Source organism: Pseudophryne corroboree, chromosome 9, assembly GCF_028390025.1.
Source record: "Pseudophryne corroboree isolate aPseCor3 chromosome 9, aPseCor3.hap2, whole genome shotgun sequence".
Taxonomy (NCBI): Eukaryota; Metazoa; Chordata; class Amphibia; order Anura; family Myobatrachidae; genus Pseudophryne; species Pseudophryne corroboree.
The window spans coordinates 468,306,335-468,319,832 of record NC_086452.1 but is presented as its reverse complement, the minus strand read 5'-3'; the positions used below and the strand labels follow the sequence as shown (position 1 = coordinate 468,319,832).

General features: G+C 46.5%; 1 protein-coding gene and 1 pseudogene across 1 annotated transcript in view; one reads left to right on the top strand and one right to left on the bottom strand.

Annotated features, from left to right (window-relative positions):
• Positions 1 to 11,814, bottom strand: part of LOC134958858 (extracellular calcium-sensing receptor-like) — a 46,165-nt gene extending 34,351 nt beyond the window's left edge. Inside the window, exon 1 of the mRNA XM_063941564.1 lies at positions 11,526 to 11,814. Coding sequence (XP_063797634.1) covers positions 11,526 to 11,786 — 261 coding nt within the window. The 5' untranslated portion in view covers positions 11,787 to 11,814. The remainder of the gene's footprint in view (positions 1 to 11,525) is intronic.
• Positions 4,702 to 4,821, top strand: LOC134963396 (5S ribosomal RNA; annotated as a pseudogene).
• Positions 11,815 to 13,498: the final 1,684 nt, after the last annotated feature.

Genomic DNA, 13,498 nt, shown 5'->3' with positions numbered 1-13,498 from the left:
GGGAACTTTGACCACCACCTGTTGAAGACACAATTTTTGAATTGCATTTAAAACTATCTCCCTCTCTTGGGGAGAAGCTGGTAGGGCCGATTTGAAAAATCGGTGAGGGGGCACCTCTTTGAATTCCAGCTTGTAACCCTGGGAGACAATTTCTATTGCCCAGAGATCCACCTGTGAGTGAACCCAGATGTGGCTGAAAAGTCGAAGACGTACCCCCACTGGGGCGGACTCCCTCAGCGGAGCCCCAGCGTCATGCGGTGGATTTTGTAGAGGCCGGGAGGACTTCTGCTCCTGGGAACTAGCTGTGGTTGACAGCTTTTTCCCTCTGCCCTTACCTCTGGCAAGAAAGGACGATCCTCGTGCTCTCTTGTTTTTATTTGACCGAAAGGACTGCATTTGATAATGTGGCGCTTTCTTAGGCTGTGAGGGAATATAAGGCAAAAAATTTGATTTACCTGCCGTAGCTGTGGAGACCAGGTCCGAGAGACCGTCCCCAAACAATTCCTCACCCCTATAAGGTAAAACCTCCATATGCCTTTTTGAGTCGGCATCACCTGTCCATTGCCGGGTCCATAGGACTCGTCTAGCAGAAATGGACATAGCGTTGACTCTAGAACCCAGTAGGCCAATGTCTCTTTGAGCATCCCTCATATATAAGACAGCATATTTAATATGACCCAGGGTTAACAAAATGGAATCCCTATCCAGGGTATCCAATTCTGCCGTTAAGGTATCAGTCCATGCTGCTACAGCGCTACAAACCCAAGCCGACGCTATCGCCGGTCTGAGTAAGGTACCAGAGTGCGTGTAAATGGACTTTAATGTAGCCTCCTGCTTGCGATCAGTAGGATCCCTGAGGGTAGCCGTATCTTGGGATGGCAGTGCTACCTTTTTGGATAAGCGTGTCAACGCTTTGTCTACCCTTGGGGAGGATTCCCACCGTATCCTGTCCTTGATCGGAAAAGGATACGCCATAAGAATCCTTTTGGGAATCTGCAGTTTCTTGTCTGGAGATTCCCAAGCCTTTTCAAATAACTTGTTCAGCTCATGAGAAGGAGTAAATGTTACCTCAGGTTTCTTTTCCTTATACATGTGTACCCTCGTGTCAGGGACCGGGGGTTCCTCTGTGATATGCAAAACATCCTTTATTGCAATAATCATATATTGAATACTTTTAGCCAATTTTGGCTGTAATTTTGCATCATCGTAGTCGACACTAGAGTCAGAATCCGTGTCGGTATTAGTGTCTACTATTTGGGATAGTGGGCGCTTTTGAGACCCCGAGGGTCCCTGCGACATAGGGGCAGGCAGGGCCTGACTTTGTGCATAATTCCTGGACTCAGCTTTGTCCAACCTTTTGTGCAATAAATTTACATTAGCACTTAACTCATTCCACATATCCACCCAGTCAGGTGTCGGTGTTGCCGACGGAGACACCACATTTATTTGCTCCACCTCCTCACTAGGAAAGCCTTCTACCTCAGACATGCCGACACATGCGTACCGACACACCACACACTCAGGGAATCCTCTTATCTGAAGACAGTTCCCCCACAAGGCCCTTTGGAGAAACAGAGAGTATGCCAGCACACACCCAGCGCCAATGACCCAGGAAAAAACACAGAATGTTTACCCAGATAGCGCTGTATTCATCTATTTGCACCAAATTATGTGCCCACCCTTCTTTAAAACCCTCTTTCACAGTGGTAAGCAGGGGAGAGTCCGGGGAGCTTCCTCTCAGCGGTGTGCCATGGAGAAAATGGCGCTTGTGAGTGCTGAGGAACAAGCTCCGCCCCCTCAGCGGCGGGCTTCGGTCCCGCTGAAATATTCAAAACTGGCGGGGGATCTCTTTTATATACAGTGCCCAGCCTGTATATATACTTATTGCCAGTTTTGGAGGTCCTTATTGCTGCCCAGGGCGCCCCCCCCCCCCCCCCCTGCACCCTTACAGTGACTGCCGTGTGTGTGCTGTGTGGGAGTAATGGTGCAAAGCACTACTGCTGTGCGTTACCTCAGTGAAGATCTGAAGTCTTCTGCCGCCTTTGAAGTCTTCTTTCTTCTCATACTCACGCGGCTTCTATCTTCCGGCTCTGCGAGGAGGACGGCGGCGCGGCTCTGGGACGAATGGCGAGGGTGAGACCTGCGTTCCGTTCCCTCTGGAGCTAATGGTGTCCAGTAGCCTAAGAAACAGAGTTTAACATTAAAGTAGGTCTGTTTCTCTCCCCTCAGTCCCTCGTTGCAGGGAGTCTGTTGCCAGTAGGGTGGCCAATCCCGGGATCGGGATCGGCGGGATCCCGGGATTTGGGGCCAAAAATGCCGGGATTTGAATCCCAGGATTGGAGCCTTCAATCCCGGGATTCACGTGCGCATGCGCACTACTGATTCTTGACCGGGCAGCGCCGTTGAGCACTAGCGCTCGGCTCAGCCTCAGACACTGCCTGGCCCCGGCTGCCCTGCTGTGTGCGGCGTGACGTCTGCGAGGTCACGCTGCACAGCCCCTTCAGCCATGGCCGCCCTCCAATGCGCCTGCCAGCCAGCCAGCCCTCCTGCCCGCCACAATTTGAAAGTAAAGAGGACTCTAAAGCAGGTGCACTGTGAGTGATACTCACGCTGCGCTGCCCTGCTGCATGCCTCTGGACCTCAGTGACCCCTCTACTCCATAGTGAGTATTATATATATCTATATATATATATATATATAGAATTAATTAATGCTGCAGCACTCTGAGTCTTTTAAACATCAAAGGTGTATTGGAAAAATCACATCATGATTTTTTCAGTACACCTGTGATGTTTAAACGACTCAGAGTGCTGCAGCATTAATTTATCCCATTGCTTCCATCACTTTATTCCCTGAAGCAGAGTGCCAGGCTGTATGTACCATAATATACACTGCTCAAAAAAATAAAGGGAACACTAAAATAACACATCCTAGATCTGAATGAATGAAATATTCATATTAAATACTTTGTTCTTTACATAGTTGAATGTGCTGACAACAAAATCACACAAAAATTATCAATGGAAATCAAATTTATTAACCCATGGAGGTCTGGATTTGGAGTCACACTCAAAATTAAAGTGGAAAAACACACTACAGGCTGATCCAACTTTGATGTAATGTCCTTAAAACAAGTCAAAATGAGGCACAGTAGTGTGTGTGGCCTCCACGTGCCTGTGTGACCTCCCTACAATGCCTGGGCATGCTCCTGATGAGGTGGCGGATGGTCTCCTGAGGGATCTCCTCCCAGACCTGGACTAAAGCATCCGCCAACTCCTGGACAGTCTGTGGTGCAACGTGGCGTTGGTGGATGGAGCGAGACATGATGTCCCAGATGTGCTCAATTGGATTCAGGTCTGGGGAACAGGCAGGCCAGTCCATAGCATCAATGCCTTTGTCTTGCAGGAACTGCTGACACACTCCAGCCACATGAGGTCTAGCATTGTCTTGCATTAGGAGGAACCCAGGGCCAACCGCACCAGCATATGGTATCACAAGGGGTCTGAGGATCTCATCTCGGTACCTAATGGCAGTCAGGCTACCTCTGGCGAGCACATGGAGGGCTGTGCGGCCCCCCAAAGAAATGCCACCCCACACCATTACTGACCCACTGCCAAACCGGTCATGCTGGAGGATGTTGCAGGCAGCAGAACGTTCTCCTTGGCGTCTCCAGACTCTGTCACGTCTGTCACATGTGCTCAGTGAGAACCTGCTTTCATCTGTGAAGAGCACAGGGTGCCAGTGGTGAATTTGCCAATCTTGGTGTTCTCTGGCAAATGCCAAACGTCCTGCATGGTGTTGGGCTGTAACCACAACCCCCACCTGTGGACGTCGGGCCCTCATACCACCCTCATGGAGTCTGTTTCTGATCGTTTGAGTAGACACATGCACAGTTGTGGCTTGCTGGAGGTCATTTTGCAGGGCTCTGGCAGTGCTCCTCCTGTTCCTCCTTGCACAAAGGCGGAGGTAGCGGTCCTGTGCTGGGTTGTTGCCCTCCTACGGCCTCCTCCACGTCTCCTGATGTACTGACCTGTCTCCTGATAGCGTCTCCATGCTCTGGACACTACGCTGACAGACACAGCAAACCTTCTTGCCACAGCTCGCATTGATGTGCCATCCTGGATGAGCTGCACTACCTGAGCCACTTGTGCGGGTTGTAGGGAGGTCATACAGGCACGTGGAGGCCACACACTACTGAGCCTCATTTTGACTTGTTTTAAGGACATTACATCAAAGTTGGATCAGCCTGTAGTGTGTTTTTCCACTTTAATTTTGAGTGTGACTCCAAATCCAGACCTCCATGGGTTAACTAAGGACCAGTCTGACATGTGGTTCGGTGACCACTTATAAATGTTTGAGTAAATCTCTCAATTTTTCAGTTGGTGTACAGTATTGCACAAATAATTGGTATGGCCACTATATACGTTTAGCCATTACCCCCCTGTGCACCCACACAATTGTACTCATTATTGCATAATGACTATACTGGTGATTTAGACTACTCATTTAGTTGTTTTGGTCAATAAGGAAGGATTTACCCTGTTGGATATTTGTGGCCTTTACATTGTTTTGCCATATAAGTGTTATATCCAATTTGTATATATGAGCCTGATTGTCACATGTGTGTCCGTTTCCTACTTTTGTGGAAAGTACGATCAATCTCATTCCCGGTTAAGGTGACAAAAAAAGGGCCAGCATGAAAATTGCGGACATTCCCCACTGGAGATGCCCAATCTCTTCTGATCTTGGAAGCCAAGCAGTGGAGGGCCGGACTAGTACTTGGATGGGAGACCACCTTGGAACATCCTGGTACTGCAATAAATATTGCTGCCAAAATATATGTCAAAGATAGGTACTCGGATCCATATGACCTATGATTTAATTTTCTGCAACTAAATTTCCCTAATGGATTTCTGCAGTATGAGAGATAATCATATACTCTTTATGACGGACATTACTGAGACTAAAAGGTGACATCCTCTTGGCCATAAAAAGATTTTCCGGCTTATATTATATTATAGCATTTTTTGCTAAATATCTACTCTAATCTATATAAATATTTTTGCTTAATAGCCTTGAATCACATACCAGTTGAACTCCGATAATTCTACATATTTTATTAAGAAATTATTAAATACATGATTTTATCAGTATAAGACATTGATATACTTTAGTCCATCTGAGGTTGAGTGCTCCCAAACAAGAGTCTACTTTCTTTCCATTTCTCTTTATTTGGTATCTCTTTCAGAAAAGAAACACCACCAGAGTGTAACCAGAACCAATAACAGCAGACACAGTACGCACTGGGACGGGCGCCCAGCATCCTCTATGGACTAAGAGAAAAGGATTTACTGGTAGGTATTAAAATCCTATTTTCTCCTACGTCCTAGAGGATGCTGGGGACTCCGTAAGGACCATGGGGTTTATACCAAAGCTCCAGACCGGGTGGGAGAGTGCGGACGACTCTGCAGCACCGATTGAGCAACATGAGGTCCCCATCAGCCAGGGTATCAAACTTGTAGAGCTTAGCAAAAGTGTTTGAACCCGACCAAGTAGCCGCTCGGCAAAGTTGAACCGCCGAGACACCTCGGGCATCCGCCCAAGAAGAGCCCATCTTCCTAGTAAAATGGGTCTCCACCGACTTCGGTAACGACAATCCAGCCATAAAACTAGCACGCCGAATCGTATCACAGATCCAGCGGGTAACAGACTGCATAGTCGCAGGCGCCCCAATCATACTGGGAGCATACCGGACAAACAGAGGCTCTGTTTCCCCAATCTGAGCCAAATTGGTGACATAAATATTCAAAGCCCTGACTACATCGAGAGACTTTGAATCAGCCAATGCTTAAGTAACCACAGGCATCAAAATAGGCTGGTTTCTGCAAAACACAGAAACCACTTTTGGCAGAACTATTATCCAAGTTCTCAATTCCACTCTATCCACATGGAAGATCAAACCGGGGCTCTTGTGAGACAAAGCCGATACTTCCGACACCCGCCTTGCAGACGCCAAGGCCAATAGCATGACCACTTTCCAAGAGAGAAATTTTAAGACAACCTTTCCTAAAGGCTCCAATCAGTGTGACACAAGAAAATGCGACACCACATCAAGGTCGCATGGTACCAATGGAGGCACAAAAGGAGGTTGGATGTGCAGTACTCCTTTCACGAAAGTCCGAACTTCCGGAAAGGTGGCCAATTCCTCTTTTTTTTTTTTTTAGAAAGAAAATTTAGAAGGCCAAAACTGCACTGAAATGGAGCCTAACTTTAGGCCCGCATCCACACCTGCTTGCAAAGAATGGCGAAGAACGACCCAGCTGAAAATCTTCTTGGATTCACACCAAGACACATATTTATGCCAAAACCGGTGGCAATGCTTTGTCGTTACTTCTTTTCTAGCCTGAAGAAGTGTGGAAATGACTTCACTGGGAATACCCTTTCGGGCTAGAATATGGTGCTCGACCATCACGCCGCCAAACGCAGCCGCGGTAAGGCTTGATCCACGCCCAGATCTTGCTATAACAGTTCCTCACGTAGTGGAAGAGGCCAGGGATCTTTGACGAGTAAATCTTGAAGATCTGGATACCAAGCCCTCCTTGGCTAAACCGGAACAATGAGGATCGCCCGAACCTTTGTTCTTTTTACGTTTATCACCTTCAGAAAGAGTGAAAGCGGAGGGGACACATAGACCGACTGAAAACACCCAAGGTGTCACGAGGTCGTCCACTACTATAGCTTGAGTGTCCCTTGCCCTGGAACAATATCCCTGAAGTCTCTCGTTGAGTCGAGACACCAACATGTCCAATCGAGGCACACCTCAAAGACTTGTCACTTCTGTGAAAACTTCTCGATGACGACTATATTTCTCCCGGATGGAGATCACGTCTGCAGATGAAATCTATTTCTCCGTCGTTCACATCCGGAACAAAGACTGCAATTATAGCGTTTACCAGTCTTTCCACCCAGGGGAAAACTTCTTGCGGCTTCTGCCATTGCGGCTTTGCACCTTGCTCTGCCCTAGCGGTTCACTTACACCACTGCTGTCAAGTCGTCCGACAGAAGCAAGACGGCAGATCACGAAGAATATGTTCGCCGAAAAAAGCTCTTAATTCAAGAAAGCTTATTGCAGACAAGATTCCCAGCTTGACCTTTTCCTCTGGAAATACTTCCCTTGGAAGGACTGCTCCCAGCCTCGGAGATCTGCATGCATGGACACCAGGATCTAATCCTGGATCCCGAACCTTCGTCCCTCTAGGAGGTGAGAACTGAGCAGACACCTCAGGAGCGATATCCTGGCCATTAGGATTATATTCCGGCGCATGTGCAGGTGAGACTCGGACCACATTTTCAACTGGTCCCGTGAAAACCACTCTGGCATTTGACCTGCACACCTAAAAAGACTCTTAGGGTGCACCCATCTTCTTCATGAACGGAACACATTGATGGATTGTCACTGCAACTCTGATCCGACTCTGGATCCTCAGACCTCTTTCCACAGGAAAACACAGAACCTCAACCGTTCAGTATCTAATCTGATACCCACCTCCGACATCTGCGTCATTTGTAACAACAGCCAATCCCTGTGTTGGAGAACAGTCAAAGGGAAACAATTATTTGCACCACTTGTTTCCTGACCTCGCCGTAATCAGGAGGGTGTCTCAGTACAGAATAACAATGGCTCTTACTATTGAAAGAATACCATCCTACTGCCATCACTCCGGTGAAATGGCAAAGACAATCCTGGATATCAACCCAGGTAAGCTGAATGTGGAGAAAAAAGCAATTAATCCCTTTTCTACCTTTTTTTTTTAACAGAGACAGCAGGACAATGTCCTGAACCTGACGCCACTCTGGTATGGCGTTGCATACTAACTCCCCTTCCAGAGGGGAATCGGTAAGATCTATTTGACAATCAGTGAGGGGAATCATCTGTAAACTTCAGTATGTCCCCCTATGGATTCTATTATTAACTCACAGACCCAAGTCCATTTCCAGACTGACTGAAGAGTATTAGACGAGTTCCCACCGGTGTGGGCTCCAGCCAGATAGACCCAGCGACATGCGGTGGATGTGGTAGACAGAAAAAACGACATCCACTTCTGCGAACCTAACAAGTCTGCAGAACTCTTACCTCTTCACCTTCCACTATCTTCACAGAAAGGGAAAAAAGAACGGTAGCGAACCGGTTAAAATGACTGCATCCCACAACAGAATGCGTCACCAACCGTTGCGAGGGAATCTAACTCACGAAGGTAGACTTACCAGTGGTATCCGCCGAGATTGACTTAACTGAGGCATCCCCAAACAGCGGTACACCGTCCCAGGGAAAAAAGACTCCAGTTTCTCTCGGAGTTAGCATCAGCATTCCCCCGGCCACACCTCCTGCAGTCGCACGGGAGCCTGCCGCAATGTTATAGAGAAGGATCAACATAAGAAACATCCCCTCTCTCTGTAGGGAAATTCTATCGGATGCTCCTCCGAAGTAATGCAAATAAGTCCAAAGCATAGAAATAAAATATCACTTAGCTTCCTGTGTACGATCCTTTGTGACAGGGCCCCGGGTCGACCAGGAGTTGATTTCCACAGTATTCTATTCACGGCGGGAAAGGAATAAACATTCTGAGTCCTTGAGAGGATCTGAGACCAACTCGTCACAGCCGCCCTAGAGCTTTATCAACAGAGCGACCAGCACATGAGAAGGAATACTATTACTTCAGCATTCATTATAATCATAATATGAATATACATAATGTAATACACAAGTACACACATATCCTAAATATATATATATATATATATAACATACATATAAGCGGATTGTCCGGAACCGTCGGTTCCCCCGTGACATTAATGTGTTCTGAATGTGTATGACCATGTACTGAATGCCCCAGTTGTGGATCTACCAGGAAACCTTATGGTCGACAGAAAACCTAGTATTCGTCGACAGCAGGAAGTAGTAACCAGGCAAAATAACATTCTTGCGACTCCGAGGGGTCCGAGGGAAGTGTACATATATATAATTTTTTATATCACTCCCCCAGAAATACTACCATGTCTGTGCTCGAGCTACAGGCCCATGAAACCGTACCATAAATATACATATAAATATATATATATATACAGGTATAAGTTAGTTACAGCATGTCAATTTACACCCGGTAATAACAGTTGGTGCCGACAGGGTCACCCACATACTACTGTGTCTCCCATACAGTGTTTACTTTTGACAAGCATACCACTACCGACCTGTTGACTCAGCATCTACTGTATCAAGTACCAACAGGCGTCGGCGATGCCAACAGTGAACCCCATAGGTGTTTGTGACAGAACACTCACGCATGTCGACACAAGCGAACTATAGTGGGTATATCTGACAGGGAGCACACAGAGAAAATGCACCACAATGATTACATGCCCATTTCTAAAAGAAAATAGTGTTATATATCCCTCAACATAACACTAAAAGACTGTGCCCCCCCCCCCACCCCCTTGTTTGCGCTGTACACATTTTTTGGTGGGGACAGTGAGAAAATGGTGCTGAAAACTGTGTGAATGCTAAGCCCCGCCCCTCATCGGTGCGCTTCAGCCCCTTATACTATCATTCTATATGCAGGCAGGGTACCGTATATAGTGTATACACACTGTATACCTCCTTAAACAGTATACATATTGCTGTCCAGGGCACCCCCCCCCCCCCCTGCGCCCTGCACCTAAGTCAAACCGTTGGTGAGTGGGAGCAATGGCGCGCAGCGCGACCGCTGCTAAGTACTGGTGGGGGTATCGTATGCGGTGCCCGGGGCCCGACTAAGCTCTTTTGCCAGTCTAAACGAGACCTCAGTAACTGCTGCCCAGGGCGCTCCCCCCCAGCGCCCTGCACCCTGTGAGTGCCGTTGGTGTGTGGGAGCATGGAGCGCAGCGCTACCACTGCGCTTACCTCCGTTACTGAAGTCTTCTGCCGTCTGACGCCTTCTGTTCTTCACATACTCACCCGGCTTCTTTCTTCTGGCTTCTGTGAGGGGGGTGACGGCGCGGCTCCGGGAACAAGCAGCTAGGCGAACCAAGTGATCGAACCCTCTGGAGTTAATGGTGTCCAGTAGCCTAAGAAGCAGAGCCCTTAACTAAGAAGAAGTAGGTCTGACTTTTCTCCCCTCAGTCCCACGATGCAGGGAGCCTGTAGCCAGCAGGTCTCCCTGAAAATAAAAAACCTAACATAAAGTCTTTAGAGAAACTCAGTAGAGCTCCCCTAGTGTGTGTCCAGTCACTCCTGGGCACAGAGTCTAACTGGAGCCAGTTCACACCCAGTAAAAGTCTTTTAGTGTGCCCATGTCTCCTGCGGATCCCGTCTATACCCCATGGTCCTTACGGAGTCCCCAGCATCCTCTAGGACGTAGGAGAAACTTCCATGAAAGTCTTGTAAAGTAGTAATGTTAGCTATCGGGTTCCACATATTCCAGACACCCCAAATCATGGCCCACCACTGGTGACATTTAGATCCCATGATATGCTGTAGCTCACCGGGAAAATAAATAGTCATTTTGTGCCTGCTGAATCAATGGTGCAGGTTATTTGGCATCTATATTATTATACATGGGCCCCAGAAACACAATATATTTATACATTACACTCCTTCTTCTTATACTGGGACACTTGGCTGGTGCATCTCATTTACTCAACTCTCAGGTGTGTCCTCATACACTATCCTTTTTGCGCCATACGGTGCGAGATGCAAGGTGTGATTTAGACAGTCTGCCATTGGTGATTCCTGGACTTTCATACATTTTCCTACATTTACAGTCTTATTTGCATCATTGCTGCATACAAAATCTCTTATTGTGTAATAGGGATTTAGGATTAGCGCAAAGAGATGCGTGGCGTGAAGTGTGGGGCGGCTCGCTCATATCAGACCCATTTTTCCTTTTTACCCAGATTCGTGTCTAAGTCGCAGTATCCAGGCATTGTATATTTGGCAGAATCAGGATAGGAGTATGCGGACACATCTGTAGACTGCAGAGAGAGTTTGATTTGGGTGGGGGGTGTTCAAACTGAAATCTAAATTGCAGTGTAAAAATAAAACAGCCAGTATTTACCCTGCACAGAAACAATATAACCCACCCAAATCTAACTCTCTCTGCACATGTTACATCTGTTCCACCTCCAGTTCACATGGTTTTGCCCATCAGCTAACAAATTTGTTGCTGCGATCAGATCTGAAATACCCCCCATGTTGCCATGCAAGGGGAGTAAATACATTTAGTTTTTTTTCTATGCAGGGTAAATACTGGCTGCTTTTGCATGTAGCCAACAAATGTTAGACAGGTTTGATTTGACACTGCAATTTAGATTTCAGTTTGAACACACCCCACCCAAATCTAACTCTCTCTGCACATGTTACATCTGCCCCGCCTGCAGTGCAGCAAGGTTTTGCCCAGTTGCCTGTTTTTTTGTTTTTTTTTGCTTTGCTTACACAATCAGGCCCTATGTGCAGATTGAGCGTGTTTTAGGCCTCATCCAGTGCACATTACCTGAGGGAACAGAGTGAGTCCAAGTATCCGAGCCACAGCAACTGATCCAGATGACGGAGAGTCACCGACCACAACGGACAGCTTCGGATGTGTTGATCGGCAGCCGTAATTGGGCACCCTGGACTGTTTCCCGGACAGGTAGGATATGACACTGTCTACAGCCGCAGCGTCCGAATAACAGGAGTCGTAGACCTCATATCCTAATGTAACATTCGGCATCAGGAGTGGGTTTGAGTTTATCTCTTCAATGGCAAATAACATTGCAAGGACGTACTGATACTTTTCTGTGTAAAACCTAAAGAAAATTGGTGGGAGAAAGATGGACACATCAGAGCCATAGATTTCATAGAAACGCAACTATCAGGGTTTCATCACTGCAGATACTATAATTGCACCAGATAGCCGCGGTTTTGTAGTATAAATGTTGTACTGGATGTCTTACTGAGTTTTTGCTCCTGTGATGTTTTATAGGACACGCTCAGAGGCGTAACTGTGGGAGACAATGGAGTCGGTTGCCGCCGGGCTCCTGCTCTGTAGTAACATAGTAACATAATAACATAGTAACTAAGGTTGAAAAAAGACAATTGTCCATCGAGTTCAACCTATTTGTGGTCTCCTATGCAGTCTTATTATGGGACTAGTTATTTTTATGTTAGGACTAGTTATATTAACTATAATGCATGCCTACGCACCATAACCCTGAATATCTTTATCCAATAGGAATTTATCTAACCCATTCTAAAAGGTGTTGACTGAGTCCGCAGTTACTACTCTCTCAGGCAGGAAATTCCAAACACGTATTGTCCTTACTGTGAAAAAACCTTTTTGCCTCAATGTGCGGAAACTCCTCTCCTCTAACCTAAGCGAGTGACCACGTGTCCTCTGTGCTGATCTTATAGAAAACAGGTCCCTCCCAAGCTCTGTGTATTGACCCCTTATATATTTGTAGATGTTGATCATGTCCCCTCTTAGTCTCCTCTTTTCCAATGTAAGCATGCCTAGCCTTGCAAGCCTTTACTCGTATTCCAGCATCTCCATACCCTTGATTAGTTTGGTCACCTGCCTCTGAACCTTTTCTAGCTCCAAAAGGGTATCCTTTTTGTAATATGGTGCCCAAAACTGTACACAGTATTCAAGATGTGGCCTCACTAGCAATTTATATAATGGGAGTATAATACTCTCGTCCCTTGCATCAATTCCCTGTTTTATGCATGCTAATATCTTATTAGCCTTCTTTGCTGCACTCCTACTTTGGGTACTGCTGCTTAATTTGTTATCTATGTGAACCCCTAAGTCTTTTTCCAGTACATAATCCCCTAGCATTACCCCATTTAGTATGTAGGTGTAATTTTTGGTCTTGCCCCTACAGTGCATTACCTTACACTTGTCTGTGTTGAATCTCATTCTTCATTTTGCTGCCCATGCTTCCAGTTTAGTTAAGTCATTCTGAAGAGACTCAGCATACCCCTACGTATCTATAACCTTACACAATTTGGTATTTTCTGCGAAAATTGGCACCATGCTCTCTAGACCTACTGTTAGGTCGTTGATGAAAATGTTGAACAAAAGTGGTCCAAGTACAGACCCTTGTGGCACACCACTTAGTACTTTAGTCCAATTTGAAAATGATCCATTGACCACAACGCGCTGCTCCCTATTATCTAACCAATTACTGACCCAAGTGCATATTGTGCTCCCTAGCCCTATTTCTTGTAGCTTATAGATAAGACGCAAGTGTGGTACAGTGTCGAAAGCTTTGGCAAAGTCTAAAGAGATTACATCCACCTCCTTACCCTGATCAAGGTTCGCACTTACTGTTTCATAAAAGCCAAGTAAGTTGGTTTGACATGATCTGTCCTTCACAAATCCATGTTGGTTCCTTTTAATGACCTTATTTGCTTCAAGGAACTTTTGAATACTGTCCCTTAGAATACCTTCCAATACTTTCCCCACTATAGATGTAAGACTAACTG